Raw genomic sequence first — 18,761 nt, 5'->3', positions numbered from 1 at the left:
ACAGAGGAAACAATTATATGTGTACTCTAACAAGTGTAGACTTCTACAATGGGCTAACAGACCACGAGGCCTGCAGAGCTTCACGGAGCAGTGTGCCATGGCCACGTGAAGCTCTGCAGTAGCTGCAAGAGGAGAGCTCTGGCTCTTATATATGATTACATATCATATCTCCTCTTCTTATATGATTACAGGGCTCAGGACAGTAGTGGTCTACACCGGCATGGCAAATGCTGTGAGATCTGGATTGGCATCTGAGCAGGAAAGTCTGAAACAGCTGGGAAGCATCCCTCTGTTGTGTACTGGGAATGCCTCAGTTCCCCCAAATGCCAGCTCAGTGGCCTTCATCAGCACCTCATGCCCCTGATGAGGGAGAGGATGTTAATGAGTTGCTCCATCCAGCACAGGCTGGTTTTAGATGTGTAATTGTACCAGGCCACTCCTGGGAGCAGTGTGGGGTGATGGATGGCATCGTTACCTGCATCCTTTGCTCCCAGCAGTGTCCCTTGGTGAGAGCTGGGCAGCAGGACACCGGTGTCTGGCTCCCTGGCAGTGCAGGGTCCAGTGCTCAGGTTAGTCATGCAGGGGGAGATGGAACCTGATGGATTGGCACAAGGAATGTTTGTAAGCCTCCAGCTCAATGCATCCCCTACGTGGGTAGGTGAGGCTGGAAATAATTGGTTGAGGTTAAGCGCTGCCTGTTTGCGTTTTCTCCTGAAAGGAGTAAAAATCTGTAGTTATGATTTTGAACATGGAATTGGGCAACTGAGATTCTTTAGAATTACTTTGGAGAAAAAGGTTTTGCTCTCTCCCATAAGGGTTAACCACAGAGTGGCCCCATCAGTGGCTTTTTCTGCTGTAGCATTCCTGGACACTTCACTGAAGTGTTTCAGTGCGAATGCAGCAAATGACTTTATTGCAGAATTGATTGCGAGTTGTTGCTGCCTCACTCATTACAATTTGTGTGAGTGCTATTGGAGGGTTTCAAATATATTGCTGTGTGAAACTTTAAAGTCACTAATGACGGGAAAAATTACCTGGGAAATTAGAGTCAGTCGGGTGATATTGATGGTTCATTTGTCATGTTTCTGGATAAGCTTTGTCTAAATAATTTGGCAAACAGTTTTCTCCTTGTTCCTGAGTCCTGGGAAGCTTTTCCAGTTCCTTGTTGTTAGAGATGGGGCTGTCTTTGGAGATGCATGGTCAGTGTAGGCTGGATATGCTGACCTTGCAGGTGTCAGGCAGTATCAGCCTGCGGTGCAGAAGTAGCCCAAATGACACCCTCACCTTCTGACAGACACTGCCAAGCATGCCAGCATCATTGCTGTGTGATGTTGTCCTTTCTGATTCACATTCAGGGAAGCACAGCTTCTCTCCTAAGACAGACTAGTGCCTAGAGAGTAAAACCAAGCTCAAATCCAGCCCTGGTAACAATGGGTGCTGAGACCACATGCAGGTAACTCTTCGGTTGTCTTTCTATAGGTGGCTTTAGCAGCGTCCTCTCAACATGGGTAAGTGCTGCCTGCTCTGCAGAATGGAACTGCACCTCTCAGGATGGGCTCACCCCATGCGATGCTGCTCTTGGTGTAGCACTGATCTAAAGATGCCATTGCTGGTGCGTGAGAGCTGATTACTTAGGCTTGAAAGTAGGGTCCAACACTGATACCCCAGACCCTCAGAGGGAGAGGTGTTATATTTGGTGTCAGCTGTGTTCTCATCCACTGCTGGTGGCATTCTTGGCTTGATTTCTTTGACTTTATAGGATTGATAAGGTAAAAACAAGAGGAGACCACAGCAGTCTCTGCAATCTTGATCGTAAAAAGGCCGAAAGCCTCCTGGTTTTTCTACCCCTTGGAAAACCGCAGCTCATACACACGTACATGCAGGGTCTGAGGATGTATCACTTAGAGAACAGGAGGTTGCTGTGGGGTCAAAACAGGCATGATTTCGCTTTGAATTTTAGGAGGATTTGGGTCTCAATAGGATAAAGGCTGTCAACCATGTCAGGGCAGGCTCCGAGTCCCTCTCTTTCATCCTTTGTGCTCACTCTTAGGTTGACCCCGTTCCAGGATGAGCGAGTGGTGTGTGCATGTTTGGTGGCAGCCAGTCCAAGTGCTCCCGTGTCCCGCTGTGGCTGGGACTTCGCATGGAGCCACACTTACTCCTGTGACCCAGCTCCTCCGAGGCTCCCCCGCGACCACGGCTCTCCTCTGCCACTGCAGGCCATGGGATTTACAAACCCTGGTCATTTACAACTGACCACACGTTCTTGTTCACTGAATGGGTCTTGCCTGTGATACCATGACCTGCTGCCTTGTTTCTGCTCTGTCCCGAGTGTCTTGTGTTTTACAAGAGGTGAAACCTGATGGTTTTTCTGTGGGAATTTCACCCTGCCAACATTACTCCTTCACTTCTGAAGGAAACCATCCCACGTCAGCAGCTGCATAACTAACCTCCTGCCTTCTCCTTTGTCTCCTTTTTCACCCAGGAGCTGTTAGTTAATTCTGGATAAGCATCAGCCACCAAAGAGCAGAGGACAGGGACCACAGACACCCTTGGAAGCCCCAGCATCCTTCTGGATAGACACTGACCAAACCCGGTGCCTTCTGCCCTTCGCGGTCCAAGACAACATGATTCTTCTTTTAATTGTCTGCATGTTTCAGTCTCAGGGGATGCTCCTGCAGTTGGGAGGAGGGTCCCAGGGGAGGGGGACGCTGTAGTTTCCTTTTTATTGCATTACAGTGTAAAGACTCACATTGGCCCTAGGTGCTTCCAGCACAGCCTGTAGTTTGGAGCCTTGCCCAACACTGGTTCACCCTGTGCTAGCTTTGGTTTCACTAATTCACCTCGGAGTTTCAAGAGCTGTTATCTTTGTCCGTTTGCTCTGGTGAAAGGGGTCTGGATTATTTGGAAGTGACCCTGGCTAGTTGTTAGGATTAACTGTTCCCAGTGTGCTCCCATTGGTTGCACCAGCAGGCGCGTTTCTACCCTTCCAAGGTTCCCTCCTGAACAATAAAGAGTTTAATGGTCACTGTGTGCTGTGAGATCCTTCCAGTCCCATCGGTTTGTCAGTTGCTGTTTTCTGCCTGCTGCCCATGCCAACAAAAACTCCCAGCCAGGGTAAGGAATAGGAATATTTCGAGTCACAGTTTATAAATCACAAAACTTGTTCGTTTCGGTTGTGGGCTGAATGACTTTGGCTTGTTTGAAAGTACTTGGAAGAGTGAGTGCAAAGTCCTGGCTGGAGGGAACGGGGGTGGTGAATCACACTGAAAAAACCTCTGCCTGCTGAATGCAGAGCCCAGGTTATCTCTGTGTGCAGTTCCTGCTTTGTCTGACTAAACCACCACCTCTTTCAGCCCTGTGCTCCGTTTCCAGCCCTCTGCTTGCGGAGCCGAGGGATGGTGGGAGCACTGTTCATCTGGCATTTCTTCATAGAATCATAGACTGGTTTGTGTTGAAGGGAGCTTAAAGCTCCTCCAGTCCCAGCCCCCTGCCACGGGCAGGGACACCTTCCACTAGAGCAGGTTGCTCCAAGCCCCTGTGTCCAACCTGGCCTTGAACACTGCCAGGGATGGGGCAGCCACAGCTTCTCTGGGCACCCTGTGCCAGCGCCTCAGCACCCTCACAGGGAAGAGCTTCTGCCTCAGAGCTCATCTCAATCTCCCCTCTGGCAGGTTAAAGCCATTCCCCTTGTCCTGTCCCTACAAGCCCTTGTCCAAAGCCCCTCTCCAAAAGTCCCTCATCCTCCCAGAGGAAGGTGCAGAAGATGTGTCAGCAAACCCGGGGAGCAGCTCAAGCTTTAGATCTTGATTCTCTCCTCTGGCTGAAGCATCTCCTCCACGTTTGCTGTTCGTGTCCTCTCTGAGTGGCTCTGACAGTTTCTGAAGAATGTGAACATGGATTTTTGGAGGTCGTGTCAGAGTTTAATGTGGTGTTTATGAAAACGGATGAGGGGGGCTGAGAATTGTTTCTGTGTTACATTCTGCTTCACCTCCTTTTTTCTTTAGGCAGCAACTTTGTGCTTTACATCTGCGTTAAAGCAGCAAAGCGCCGTTCGTTCTTGTGGCAAGCTGGTGCCGCAACCCTCCTCCTCCTCAGCAGCGGTGTTTGCTTACCCATGGCTCATCTTTGCAATCTCAGATCTTGCAGAGATTCCAGCTCTTTGTCACTGTGCAGGTCAAACTTGCTGTTCCAAAGGCAGATTTTCCAAACAAGCTGTTTGTAGCAGTGCTGGGAGGCCTTTTGCTGCTGTGCTGGCATTGGGATGTGCTTGGGACAGCCAGGCTGTGCATGCAGGAATGTGGAGCACCAGGGTCTGTCCTAGACTAGGTTTTAAATTATTGTTGGTCTGAAAAGTACCTTTTTGTCTCTTCCTCATTTCCCTCTTGCCCCTCTCCCATGTTCTCTCGGCATGAGCAATTTGCATGTCATTATTTCAGCTGCCTTAAATTGGGGGGACTGTGATACCGGGTTGATTATTTGGCGGCACTGGACAATTTTCTCTGTTAGGCAACTGTAATACATTTCCATGTTCTTTTATAATGAGCTTTATTTACCAAATTGGCAATTCCTCTGTTGAGAAATAACTGATTACAGCATTCAGGGAGTTGCTGTCATCTCAAGCTATGCAGGTGTCTGTGGAACATAAACAGATGTGATCATTCAGACAGTGAACTCCATTGATAGAGGGGAGGGGGAGGAAAAATCAGCCATAAAATCATAAATGTAACATCTCCAGCTAATGCTGGCCAGGTGCTTTGCGGCTGCTCTGCAGCTCAACAAGGACAAAGTGGCACTCTAAGGCCATCCACTACCTCCAGATGAGGGGCTGCTTGATTATAAGCTGAAAATACACCTCTTGCATGTCATCGCACTTCAGTCTGGCTTGTCTAGCTCAGCCTCCGAGGACTGGCGTGAGTTCATCCTGTGCCTCAAAGTGGGACGCTCCTTCGTCCTGCCGTGTTGGGTTTGATTTTGGCTCACTCTGTGATGAAAGTCTTGATCAGGTCCATGGGGATCGTGGTCCCAGCTGCCTTCCAGGCAGTGCCTTTCCTTTGGTGTTTCCTTCTTGCTGCTGTTGCCCCCATCATCAGCTCAGGTAGCGGAGCTGGGGGGAAGGATGTGATGAGCAGAGGTGTCAGTAGGAAATTGCTGAAGATGAAGTTCAGTTTGCAGAGTCTCGGCTGCTGTCTGAGTAAATAACGTCCAGGTAACGCAGCTCCTCCAGTGAGCCTTCCCCCTTTGCTGCCCCTGCACTACCGGGGCCTTTGCAAAGCAGGCAGCAGCCCTGCATCCCCTCCTGTGTTATATTTCTCCCTCTGTTTATGTTTCTCCTTGACTATTTGTTGGGTATTTGGAGCATGAATTTGTTTTTCATGCAAGATTGTGACAGCAGGTGTCAGTTACGCTCCAAAGTGGCAGAGATTGTTATTCCTGGAGCCTGGTGTCCAGTGTTGAATAGATGTCCTTATCACACAGCTACTGTCACAGTTGGCATTAATGGGCAACTAGGACAGCGGGATAAACAAGGTTTGCATCTATTGTAGGAGCTGAATTGGAGGCAGTTTCCTCCAAAGGCAAGTTTGGGGTAGGGCAGGGGCAGCCACGCTGCTCTCTGGGCTACATGTACTGGATATAAAGGAGCTGTTTTGCGTTCAGGAATATCCATGACCTGTTTCACCTGCTCAGACCAACCCTGCCCATGGGTGCTCCATCCAGCTGAACATTGCATGTCCGTTTTACCTGCCCAGTTACTGCAGCTCTGTGTGCAAATGGGGTGATGGTGCATACAAATGCATCTGGTAATTCAGCTGCAGCGTGCACAACTGCAGTTACTTCATGTGAAAGCACAGGCTTGCAGAGGACCTGCTTTATGATATGAATTGTTCTAAAACTGCCCAGATGAGGGAAGGAATAACCTTGTTTTATTCATGCGTAATTTCTTAGTGTTTCAGGAAGGGAAAAGAACAAAACCCACAAAGCCAGAGGAGATACAGCAAATAACAGAACTGATAGACATTTTCCAGCAGGCTTCAACAGCTTTTTAAATGAAACATTCAACAAGCACTTTGAGATTCCAGGGTGCGAGAACATCCCCGGCTCTGTAAGCACCAAATTTGTGATCTTGCATAAAAACACAACCCATTGCCTCCTGTTGTTAATATTTCACACTCGACTTTGCAAGATGTTTTATCTAATATCTTCTCTGCATTCAGGCTCCTACCTACTCTGCCTTGTCCATAACGGGAGAGGCTGGAGGAGGAAGGCAATTGCCGAGCGCTCTGTAATCTATGTAGGAGGGTTTTGTGTAGCTGTAGGGGGAGAAGAGTAAGTCTCATTTCCTATTTTATAGTCTGCTGAATCCTGTGGGCTCATGCTGTGTGCGCCTTTTTCCAAGCAGAATTTTTCAATTTCTCTTTCAAGTTGTTATTTTTTATTTCCAAACTGGTTAAAAGTGTTTGTCTGGAGCTTGTTGCTAAATTGTTTATGTCTGATTCCCTAAAACACTTCATTGCTGGCCTCGGATGCGTCTCAGGACCACGTTCTCCTTCCCGTTCTCTGGTCACTTGGTCTTTTGGGGTTAGAATCATGGAATCAATTAGGTTGGAAAAGACCTTTAAGATCATCAGTCCAACCGTTTGAAGCAGTATAGGTACAAGGACTCTCCACTCATCCCTTCCCATTCCAGGAGCTGCTGTACCTGGATGTACCTGGGTAAAACAGCCTACAGGTGCTGCAGCTCCTTTAGCCACAGGGAGCTGTTGCACCCGGCAGCGTGGAGTTATCACCCTTATTTTGGAAACCCATGGGAGCCTGAAGGGGCTGTAGCTCCACTGCTGCTCCCCTTCATGTTGTGTTTTATCCTTGGAGAACATGGGTGCGATATTCCTGAGCTGATTCTCCTGCCCTCCTGATCTCTCTGCTCTTGGTACGTGTCGTGCTTCCTCATCACTTCTCCTGGGCTGATGCCTTGGGAGGTGGAGGGTGCTGCGGGCTGGATGATCAGCTGGACCAGTGGCCATCATCGTGCCAAGGCTGTTGGGGGCAGGAGCGACTCCTTCACCTCCTGCTCCATCTGGTGTGTAATTACATTGCAGAGCACTGGTTGTGCAGCCCAGGGCAAAGCCAGAGGGAGCGAATGGAGCAGCCGCTGGTCTCCAGAGGGCTCCGGGTCAACCGTGTCTTGTATTTAATGACACATGTGCTCTTCTCAGACTTGTTACAGAGCTCAGCACATGGCAGAGAACTTTCCTTTGACATCTGCCCAGAGAGAGCAGCAAACTTCAGTTTCCAAGTTGAGGATGAAACCAGCTGCTCCCTCTGGGTACGTAACAAACTGCTCCTGGAGCTGCTTTCCCCTTGTGAATGGCCTAAATTAGACATTCTTCCTGCTCGCACTCAGTGGAGTGGCTTGTGCTTGACCCAGCTATTTAGTTTGTGCTGTGTTAATAGTACTTGTGTCTGGTTCCTGCTGCCCTGTGCTCTTTCCTGTGGGAGCTGTTGAGTGGGAGATGTGCTGTCCCAGGAGTGTGCGAGAACGGGCAGAAGGGACCTGGAGTCTTGTTTTGAATCCTACTTTGCATCCTCCTTTATAGGATCATAGGATCCCAGACTGGTTTGTGTTGGAAGAGGCCTTAAAGCTCATCCAGTCCCAACCCCTGCCATGGGCAGGGACACCTTCCACTAGAGCAGGTTGCTCCAAGCCCCTGTGTCCAACCTGGCCTTGAACACTGCCAGGGATGGGGCAGCCACAGCTTCTCTGGGCACCCTGTGCCAGCACGTCACCTCAGCCTCATTAAAACCCATTCTGTGATGATTCTGTGATCCCCAGCACTGCACAAGACCTGATTTATGTTTGGAACAAGCCTAACACAGAGAAGTCCACTGGCCTCAGCTTACGCTCTGTTTGGACAATCCTGTTGGTGATCCACTTAGCCTGACAATTGCAACCCAAGGCATTTACCATTAGTGCACTGGAAGGTAAGGAGCAGAGGGGAGAAGTCCCAACACAAATGCTTGCAAAAGAGAAATAAGTAAAGAAGGGTTAAAGGGGCTGTGAAGGCTGTTTGATTGCAGCAGCCCATAAAGTGCCATTTCTCTGCTTTTTGTAAGCTTTTAATTTTGGCTGATGTGATTTAAGCTAACTCCTGGCCTGGCATTTCCCCTCCTCCTCATTACAAGCTGTGAAGCTTCGCTGCAGTCAGCAGCCACAGGCTCCTTCAGCAGTTGAAAGGCTACTGAAGGAGAAGCAAGGGATGAATTTTTAAAAGCCAGCTCCATCAAATGGAAAAATTCCAGCCTCTCCCTCGGTTCCGCTGCTCGGAGCGGGATGCGCGGCACTGGCAGAGTTCCTGTTTACTTGTTTTATGATGGTTGTAATGAGGAGCCCATTAAATTAATAGCCGTGCTTTAGTTTTAATGTTATGTTTAGCTAATCCTGACTTACAGTGGCACTCCCCACTTGCAGAGGATAAAATCAAACTCTTTGTGGCGATGGACTCCATCATGCAGGGAATGGATGCAGGGGGATGGTGGCTATGGAGGGATGTTGGACATGGGGGGATGTTCAGAAGGGAGAAGATAACACCCTTCTCATTGCTTCGGAGGGAGCGTCCCTCAGCTGGTGCCTGTCAGAGGACTCAGCTCAGCAGTTCAAGGACTAAATAACACAAAACAGATCTAAAGGCACAGGAAAACAACTGGTTGTCAGATAGACCTGGTCTGACTCCATGAGCTGCTCAGCACATGATACTGAACACAGAGAGAACCTCACATCCTCACCCATGGGAAAGCAGTCCCTTGGAGGCTCGGTGGTCAGAGGCTGGAAGCTGGTGATGGTCTCCTTGCCTTTACAGGTCTAAGTGACCCATTCACATGCTCCAGACTGTGTACCCAGGTCAATGACTCAGAATCATAGAATCTGTATCTCATCTCAGTCTCCCCTCTGGCAGGTTAAAGCCATTCCCCTTGGCCTGTCCCTACAGGCCCTTGTCCAATGCCCCTCTCCAGGTTTCTTGTAGCCCCTTTAGGCACTGGAGCTGCTCTAAGGTCCCTACATTCTGATTATTTGATGTAGAGCCTTCTGGTACCCTGAAGCATACGTTCCCAGGCTGGAGGGTGGTTTAGAACATGGAATATCCACAGTAATACATTTAATACACTTCATGGCTCCTCTCCCCACCATCCTAATGAAACCCAGCCGCGGAAGCCCGGTGCCAGCTGCCGGTTCCACCCATCCGCTGGTTTTCCTGACGTTCCCGGTGCCAGGAAAATGAACTGAGCTGCCTGCAGGGAAGAGGCACGGTTTAGTCTGTGGCCAAACAGATAAAGCAGAGAAATCCCGCTGCAGAGTCTGAGCTGGTTATCTTCTCGGAAGCACCCTCAGATGGCAGGGCCTGGTTCATCAAGCAGTGTCCTCCTCAGAGTCCTGCAGTGCTCGTGCCTGATGCAGAGCTCAAGTAGTTCTATTCCGAGGCTATTTTCAGTCAATGAGTGGGGTTAGATCTGGTTGTAGGAATGGGGTGTCCAGGTGGCAATGTAGAAATGTGGCATCGGGGGAGCGAGCGATGTTTGCTGCTGCTTTGTGACTGGTTGTGAACTGGTTGCCCAGAGAAGCTGTGGCTGCCCCATCCCTGGCAGTGTTCAAGGCCAGGTTGGACACAGGGGCTTGGAGCAACCTGCTCTAGTGGAAGGTGTCCCTGCGCATGGCACGGGTTGGAACTGGATGAACTTTAAGCTCCCTTCCACCCAAACCAGGCTGGGATTCTATACTGGGCAGATGTTTCAAAGTGTGGCTCTTCTGTTGGATAAAAACCTCCACTGAACCAAGAGTGGTGCAGAGAAATGAGACCCATGTGCACATCATAACTTTAAGGTGATCTATATCATCCTTCTGCCCATGAATTCGGTCACCTCATGGGATTACCTGGGAGGTCCAAACTCAGGGCAGCTCTCTGGGAAAACCAACACCCCCATCAATGGGGCGGTTTTAATGAGCTGTGCTCAAGGGACGTGTGCTCCAGATCGCTTTCATCACCCCTGGGTCTGGAGGCTGATGCTCTGACACTGCTGCAGACCCTGCAGCACCCCTGAGCGAGAAGATGACAACATAATCACGGCGGTTCTCAGGAGAGCAGGATTCTGCCATTCTCAACTTGAAAGCAAATGAGGTTTTAATGAGAGCAAGGCAAGAAGGTCTGAAACTCAGAAGCCTTTAACATCCACTGGGAATGCGGACAGTGGAGTGAGAAGCGTGAAACTGCAGGCAGGGCTCCCTGGGAGAGCTCCTGCCCTTCTTGCTTCCTCTGCTCCATCTATTTCCATCCAGACTTAGGTGAAGTAATGTATAAACCGGTCTGTGATGTTTCCTCCTGTTGCTCCACGTCCCCACGCACCCTCCCCAAAACCCTTCCCAGGTTTTCAAGTCATGTCAAAGCTCTACCTGGAGAGAAGCACCGTTCCTCTCCTGGTGCCTGTGTGTCCATACAGGCTGTGCCTGGCCTGGGGTTGTCTCATCCATGCTGAGCCTGGGCACTGAGTATGGATGTGGAGGGAAGTGCTCATGGAAAAGGAGTGGTTGAAAGTGGACCTTTTGCTGTTAGCTTGGGGGAAATGGTTGGTTAACTTGGTCCTGGTCTTCTGAGGGTCCTCCAAGTCCTGAAAATTGGGGATTCTGAGTAATGACAGCTGAGTCTGTGCAATAAGTCCATGGACGTTTCCATACTCATGGTCCCGTGTGCCGTGTGTCAGCAGTGTAATGTTGTCCTTAATCTACACTTCTTAGTGGCAAAGTTATCCATGATTCTTTAGCCCTTGGCTGTTAATGGAGATATTCCTTACTCCAGAAATGAGACATGGACTTCAGAAGAAGGGCACAGGCAATGCCAATGTCTGTGCAGGCTGATCCTCCTCTCTCTGCCTTGTTTATTCCCCCCCAACAAGTAACTGAGTGGTTGCACTTTATTAATGCCAATAACTTCCTAGTTTAAGCTATTAGATACAGTTTAATATTTGTATTTCTTTCCTTGCAGCACCCAGACTTTGTGCTGTCGGGATTAATGCTCGCGCTCACCTGCTGCTGAGCTCTTATTGTGACAATGGAGTACACAATTTGACACTCGCGCTGTACCTTGTGTAGCTAATTTATGTAACCCAATTTATAAATTACATCAATTGGTGACATAATTTACCACATACCTTGTGCAGTTCACTGCAACGCTCCCAGCCTGCAGCTTCAACACTCCTTATACCCGCAGTCATTTACACTGAAGACTCTTGAATAATTCTGCAATCTATTCCTGGACAGACGAGGAACCGTGTTGGCGAAAGTAATGCTTGCTGCTGGGGGGGTTAAGTTATTAATCACCCCATCCTGCTCCCCAGGGCATCCTGTGTGTGTCCCGGGTGATGCTGTGTCCTGGGTGATGCTGTGCTGGCAGGGCCAGACCCAAGCAGAGATCCAGGTCTTCAGCTTGTGCCTTTCAGGAGCTTCCTGCCTGGGAATGATGAATCCATCATCCAGCTGATCCTGGCTGGAAAACCAGCTCTGTTTGTTGCCTGCGTCCTCATCCAGGAGTGTGGATGCTGGCTTCTCCATCACCCACCCGAGCACACAAGTGATGGAGGGTGGTATGATCATGGAAATGCTCATGTCAGCACTGTCGTTGCCTTTGCTTGCCTTATCCTGTGGCTTTTCATCCTGCTGCCACTGCCCAGCTGCCCCGCTTTCCCCGGGGGAGGACAGAGGTGACAAAGACCATTAATCTGCCATCCCGTGCTCCAAGCCCCGTCCTACCCCCAAGCTGTACTGATGTACCAAGCTGACTGACACTGACAAGCACCACAGGTACCAAACCTGCAAACATGACATTTGGGAGCATGGGGATGGAGATCATCATCTCACAGCCGCGATGGCCACCAGCCGCCTCCCTTTCCCCATGGCATTGCTGGAAGGGGATGTCCACTCCTCAGTCCCCTGGCATTCCAGGACCATGGCTCTTCCCACCTCTCCCTTTGCTCCCCCATGTACCTACCCATGAGGACCAACAAAGGAGTTATTGTTCACACACGATCCCAGCACATGCACAAGCTGGACCCGTGCATCCCAAACCCATGTGGGCAAAGCCCGGCCCCTTCCTGCAATCATCTCCTGCAAGGCAAAACAAGCAGGAGTCTGCTCTCCTCTCCCTCCCTTCCCCCTTCCTCCTCATTGTGCTTGGCAAAAGAAGGTTAATTAAACTCAGAAAATATCCCTTTTCTCCCCCTCCAAAGCATGAGACTGTTAATTTTCTCTTTATATTTGTATTTAATTAATTCCCGCAAAGGCTCCCGCTATATTTTTTGGGTCTAATTTCTCCCTTTGTCTCTCTCTCATTGTTAATCCTCACATATTCAGTTTTTCCCCTCCCTTTTCCCCTAGATTGTAAATTCTATTACCATTTCAGAGGCAGGCGTTTGAAGAGAAAATTGAATACCCGTCCGGTCTTGATAAGAAGGGGCATGTGGTACCGGCGCTGATTTGTGCGGCAGATTCCCCCCCACCCCGGGGTCAGTGTGTGTGTCCCCCTCTGCTCCCCACGCTCGCGGTGCAGGATGTGCATGTGCCAGGGGGACCTGGGGCTGTGCCATGGCATTGCCAGTGGCTCCTGCAGCCCTGGCGTGGGGTGACGTGGTGACAATGCTCTGCCCGATGCCTCCCATGTGCCTTCGCACCCCCAGGAGCCACCCCTGCATCCCGCTTTGTGCACGGGGGTGATGCCGGGCCCTGTTGCCCCATGTTTTGGGGGGAAGCCGGGCTGTGTTTGGGGGGGACCCACTGTTCTCATGGATAACCCCTCTCCCCACCCCTATCAGCATGAGCCTCCCCGTGGAGGGCACAGCGGGATTCCTCCTGGGATGGCCCTGGGCGATGTGTGACGTTGCGTGGTCCGTGTCTATCTGGGGGATGCATCAGCATCGGGGGGGCTGGGTTTGGGACACGGGGTCCTGCAGCTCCCCCTCTCAGGACACGGCCATGGGCGCAGCATCCCCGTGTGCGCGCTCCCGCCGTGTCCTCGCATCCCGGGGACGCAAAACCAGCCCTGGTGGGGGGGGGGGGTATGCTGAAACCCCCACACACACACACTCCGGGCCCGCTGCCACCCCCTCAGGACGAGCCCCCTGTACCGGACTCCCCCGTCCGCGGGCATCCTTCTGGCAGGCGGCACAAGGTGGCACTGTCGGTCCGCGCTGCCGCCGGTGCTGCCGGTGCTGTTGCCGGTGCCGGGACCGGGCGATGCTGCAGCCTCCCCCGGCGGGCGCTGCGCTGGCCGAGGCTCATCCCTGTGAGCATCCCGGGCGCTGAGGCCTCGCTACGGGAGAGGTAAAAGCCCGGCCGCGCCCGGCCGCTGGGCTCGGGCTGAGGCGTGACTGAACTCATGTCACTTGTGAATCCCGGTAACAGCTCCTGGCTCGCGGGGTGGGTTCATTGACGAAGGGACCCGAGGCTGGGTGGGTGGCCCAAAGTCCAGGAGAGCATCCCTTGTCCTGGGACACGGTGGGGGCTGCAGCGCCCCAGCAGGACAAGGACCGCGGTCATGGTGTTGCTGTCCCATGTGAGCACCCGACCTCAGCGGGATGGAGCCGCTGCCACCACGGTGTTCCTGTGATCTCAAGTGCCGCCTGAGCAGGGTCTGGCTGTCACACTCCTCCCTGGGTACCACACTGTGTTGATCAGGCACATGACGCCTGTGGATGCCAGAGGAGTAACCAGCATTGCCAAGGAGGACCCTCCACCCTGGTACCGCCATGGAGCTGGTGGGACATGATGAGGACCCAGTGCAGGATGTGAGAGCTGGAAAAACTCTTTAGGTGAGAGAATCAGCACCCATGGAAGTGTTCACACCCCATGCAGAGGAGGCCCTCGGTGCCATGGGTTAGTGGTGGCCTTGGCAGTGCTGGGCAACAGTTGGACTAGATGACCTTGAAGGTCTTTTCCAACCTGGGTGATGCTGTGATTGTGTGATAGCAGCCTGGGCAGGGGGGCGATTTCCCTGGGGAGCAGCGCTCTGTTCTCCCCACCTCCCTCACGGCTTTGTAAATCCTGACGGCTTGGACTGAGCTGAAGTGAAACATTCCCTGTTTCCTTGCCCAAATCTGTAGTTTCCTTCTGGCTCCGAGGCTCTGGGCCATATTGCACATTTGAATTTAAAAGCAGATTTGTGCTTGGGCTTGTCACTTATTTATTTATTTATTCCAGGATTACTATTTCCTTTCAAATCTAGGCCCTGCTTTGGTTCAGTCCAATGCATCCTATGGGAGCGGTGGCTGATGGGCCTGGATGCAGGGGGCTGCGGGCAGGAGGCCGGGGTTGATCCCTGGTCCTGGGGGGTGTCCATGGGGATGCCTGGAGCTGGGGAGGGAGAGCCTGGAAGCCCAGTGCTGGCTCCCAGCCCTGAGAGGGAGGCGCAGAGCTAAGGCGATGGCTGGGGGTGCTGATGGGCACCCCGCTTCCCCTCCCTCCTGGAGGCTTTGCCATCTGCTGTGTGAGAAGTGGCATTTGCTCGCTCCAGGGATGTCACACTGGGGATGACACGTCCCTGCGCAGCATTCAGTGCCGGGCTGCCCTGGCCAGGCTGCGCTCTGCTCTTGCCCGCTGAGCCTCACGTCCCCGGTGTCCCCGTGGGCTGGGATGCACCAGTGCGGGTCTGGGCTCTGGAGGTGGCCTGGTGGCTTGGCACGTCTTGGTTTTATCTTATCATCGAATCCCAGACTGGTTTGGGTTGAAGGGACCTTAAAGCTCCTCCAGCTCCAAGCCCCTGCCGCGGGCAGGGACACCTTCCACTAGAGCAGGTTGCTCCAAGCCGGGATGTCGGTGGCTGAGGCTGCGGCACAGGATGCCCAAGTCCCTGTGGCTGTCCCATCATGAGGGCTCTGAGGCACACAGTGGTACCTGAGCCCAGCAGGCAGGGACCAGCCTCAGCCTTGCTTCGCGGATGGGAGCAGCGCTGCAGGAGCATTGCTGGAGCGGGAGAAGTGGGAAGAAAGGATGGAGAGAGGCAGGAGGAAATGAGGACAACAGGGAGAGGCGGGAGAGGGGACAGAGGTGGGACGGAAGCACAGGGAGGATGACACCAGGGATGGAGGGGTAAACACGGAGGAGTGGACCCTGCTGCAGGAGCAGCCCTGGTGCCCCTCTCCTCATCAGGCTGCTAACGAGGGTTAATTGCATGTGCTGGGCTCCTGCACGGGGCTGCCCCTCACTGCTGCCCGTCCTCCATCCCCATTCCCTGGGTAATTGATGCCTGCATCAGCCAGGCGGCTCTTCCAGGTCGGTGCTTCTTCACCGGGCACCTGTGCCTGGGCTCAGGCTCTAAATAACCCCATCGGCTCTTCCCCATCCCTCCCAGGCCACTCCAGTGAGCGCAGGGAGGAGGCAGCGGTGGGAGTCCTCGATCCAGAGCCCAGCACCAGAAACCACTGGTCCAGCCCTGCAGGGACCAGGGTCCAAAGCCAGGGGAGCAGATGGCCACAGCCGGCTCTTGGGCCCTTAAATACTGATGCCACCATGAAGTGGGGTTCATTGCTCACTGATGGGTCTTGGTGGCTCATTGTGCATGGGGTGGGTGAGCACAGGCAGGTTTCTTGCCCAGTGGAGTCTGGCAGCACTGCTGGAACCTCACTCTGTGCCCTGGTTGGAACTAGATGAGCTCAAACCAGTCTGTGGTTCTATGAACTGAGCCCAGCCAGAGGTATAAACCCAACCTATAATCCTTTGCCTTCAAGGTTTAGTGTCTCTTGAGCCTTGTCCTGGCTCAGGACAGCTGGAAAACAGAGCAGAGCTTGGGACTGCCTCCCCAGTGTGCCCTGGCTGTGTGAGCACTTCCAGCAGCATCTCACCAGCGTTAAAGAGAGAAGGATGTGACCTGACCTGGTGCCCGCAGCCAGTGTGAGACAGGACAGGAGGGTGGCCGTGGGGCAGTGGGAGCACTGGGGTGCATTCGGGGGTCCTGCCTGGGCTGGGGTTGCAGGGACAGCCCCTGGGGGTGCAGGGTCTTGGGAGGGGGCAAAGCCCCTGCCCTGGGCTGGGAGGTGCTGGGTGCTGGAGGTGATGATGTGCACCAGGGAGGGCTCCTCCCCAGCCTGTGGGGTTCCATAGCCCGGAGCCCAGCGGGGCTGCAGCGCACACAGCGTCCTGCTGGGCTTTGTTACACACAGGTTAATAGCTCTGCACTGGATGGTTTGTTGAAGGAGTTCATTTACTGTTGGCTAATTTGGGCCACAGGGCTCAGCTCAGGCTGAGCCTCTTCACTGCCCTTCAGCCTCACCCCTTGTTCCAGCGGTGGGGCTGGGGAGTGAGGAGGTGCCAGCATGGATGGGCTGGGATCCCTGTTGGGTTCTCGCTGGCATCCCCTTCCTCATGCACCCCAATCCTGGCTGGGACATGCAGCATCCCTGATGCGGGCTCCCCCCGGTCCCCATTCCCGCAGTGGGGACCCATGGCACAGCTCAGGCACATGGTCACCCCCAGGTAGTTGAGCTTCCTCGTGGCACCGCGTCGGGAACCTCTTTAAGATACATATTGACATTAAAAAAGGCCCCTCTGTCCCTATTAATTGAAGTCATTAAATTTAATGGGATGGTTATTGCATGTTAAATAAATACCAGCTAATTATGAAAAACATATTTGCCAAGGTTTAACTATAGAAAAGATGCCTCAATTACATGGTTATTAAACCTCAAAAAATATACACTTTTAATATCGAAGTGACATTTAAATAACATACATTAACTGTCTTATTAAATGTTGATTCTTTTCATGTTTGAGGACTTTAATTTAGAGCATTCTCCCTGGCACTGAGCATATGATGCATCATTAGCTGTCTTTCACTCATCATTTGCTAAACTTTTCCTATAAACAGGCTGAAGTGTTTGTGTTTGCTTTTGTTCCCCAGCTCCCAGCTCTCCCTTCGGGCAGTGGGGATGTGCCAGGGGAACGTGCACCGGGAGCAGGGACTTCCAGGCAGCTTCTCAAACCACTGACCCCTTCCTAAGGAGGGTGAACCCCTTCCTGAATCTGTCATCCTAAACCAGGCCGGCAGCCAGGCTTTCCAGGATTTCTGGCACCTCCGTATGGGAAGGACCACTCTTCGCTCTTGGTGTTCCAGATTAGATAAGTTTGTGAGAAGTATCCAGGGGATGGGGAGCAGGAAAGAGGAGCTCAGCGCTGCAGTGGAAGCACTTGGTGTGGCAGAAGGAGGCTTGTTTCTGCCTGTGCCACCAACCCGTGGCACCAAACCTTGAAGAAGTGGGTATTCCGGGGTGCTGCATCCCTCGTGCTGCTGGGATCCTGCCCCAGCCGGGATTCCTCTGCATTCCCAACCTGGCCTTGAACACCGCCAGGGATGGGGCAGCCACAGCTTCTCTGGGCACCCTGTGCCAGCACCTCAGCACCCTCACAGGGAAGAAGTCGATCAATGTTTTCTCATGGAAAGGGGGAAGGAAGTCTCCAAGACTGGGAATACTGGGATTTGGGTAATTTCTTTGCTTGCTCCCTCCTACCCACTGTCAGAGGTGCTGTTAGAAATCAGAGCTGGAATGAAACATCCCTGCTCCATCCGGGCAGCATTACACACACCATGGTGGTGCCAGGACATGAGGAATAAACCCAGCTCAGCTCTTCCTGGGGTATCCTGGTATCCTGCCCCATGGATAACAGGCTCTCCACTTCCTCCCATCCCACCAGCAGCAGAACCACGGTGACCTACAGAACCATCTCAGGAGGACTCATGGCCAAGGAGCTGGAGCCAAGAGGCTGTAGATGCCTTTGGGCTGCAAACATCCTGCTGCCCCGAGCTTGGAATCTCACAGGGCTGGATACTTCTTCCTCACCGAGGTTTGTGATGCTCCTCACGGGATCCCTGTGCTGCAATATAACATGCCTATACAGGGAAACTGTCTTAAGTAATGGTTCCTGCATTTTTTTTAAAGGTATATTTATCATATCTTTTATTGGAATAGAATTAAAGTGAAATTAGAAACTAAAATAACTTTAATTACGAACTTCATGATTCAGTATGTTGTAAATCCTTCAGCATAATATTGTGCCATAAAAATGCTATTTTGTGATAATTATTATTATTATAATTAATGTTCCTTAATTGCTAATGTCGCAGGCATGTGTTATCTCCCAGGAGTTCCCGCAGTGCCTCCGGAGGAGCTGCTCTGAGGGGGGATGTGGAGGATCCAGGCGGGTTCCAGGGTGGGCGCAGGGCTGTGGGTTGGTGTCCGTGTGTCCGAGTGATGCTGGAGCTCATCCCATCCCATCCCACAGTTTCCCTCCATCTGGTGGCTCAGCGCTTCCCTGGGAGGAGGATGCAAGGAGGGAGGAATGTTCTGAGCTGTGGGTGATGCTCTGATCCAGGCTTTGCTGTGCTCCTGTGTGCCCATGGTCGGACAATGCTCCCTCCACCAGGCAGAGAGGGGCTGAGCGTGGTTTGATGGCTCTGCCTCTGGTCAGGGTGGGAGCTCCCATCTGTCCTAGCAGGGATGGTGCAGATACACTGGTCATGGCCTGGGGAAGGGATGGGAGCACTGACTGCGGCCTCCCCTCCTCACCCTCAGCCACCAGAGCACCAAGGATGAATTCAGCTCCCGCAGCGCCCGCCAGGAGCTGAGCAGGACACCAGCCTTGGGCGCTGCATCCCTGGAATGAAGATGAAGAGCAAACATGATACCTCAGCCCGCGGGTCTGCAGGGGCACAGACTCCTCACTGCCATCTGGT

At 52.4% G+C, this 18,761-nt stretch overlaps 1 protein-coding gene across 5 annotated transcripts in view; it reads left to right on the top strand.

The window, feature by feature from the left end:
• The window catches only part of CHCHD6 (coiled-coil-helix-coiled-coil-helix domain containing 6), a 119,987-nt gene extending 101,948 nt beyond the window's left edge, over window positions 1-18,039 (top strand). For 2 of the 5 annotated variants that reach the window (XM_030502443.1, XM_030502440.1), the window contains one exon: window positions 16,932-17,948. In XM_030502443.1, coding sequence (XP_030358303.1) covers window positions 16,932-17,030 — 99 coding nt within the window. In that variant the 3' untranslated portion in view covers window positions 17,031-17,948. Of the gene's footprint in view, window positions 1-2,485; window positions 3,029-16,931 lie in introns of those variants that run through there. The other 3 variants (XM_030502442.1, XM_030502441.1, XM_030502439.1) reach the window with 2 other exon arrangements.
• The last annotated feature ends 722 nt before the right edge of the window (window positions 18,040-18,761 follow it).

This window comes from Strigops habroptila, chromosome 11, assembly GCF_004027225.2.
Source record: "Strigops habroptila isolate Jane chromosome 11, bStrHab1.2.pri, whole genome shotgun sequence".
Classification (NCBI taxonomy): Eukaryota; Metazoa; Chordata; class Aves; order Psittaciformes; family Psittacidae; genus Strigops; species Strigops habroptila.
The sequence above is the reverse complement of the archived record's forward strand: the minus strand, read 5'-3'. Positions and strand labels throughout refer to the sequence as shown.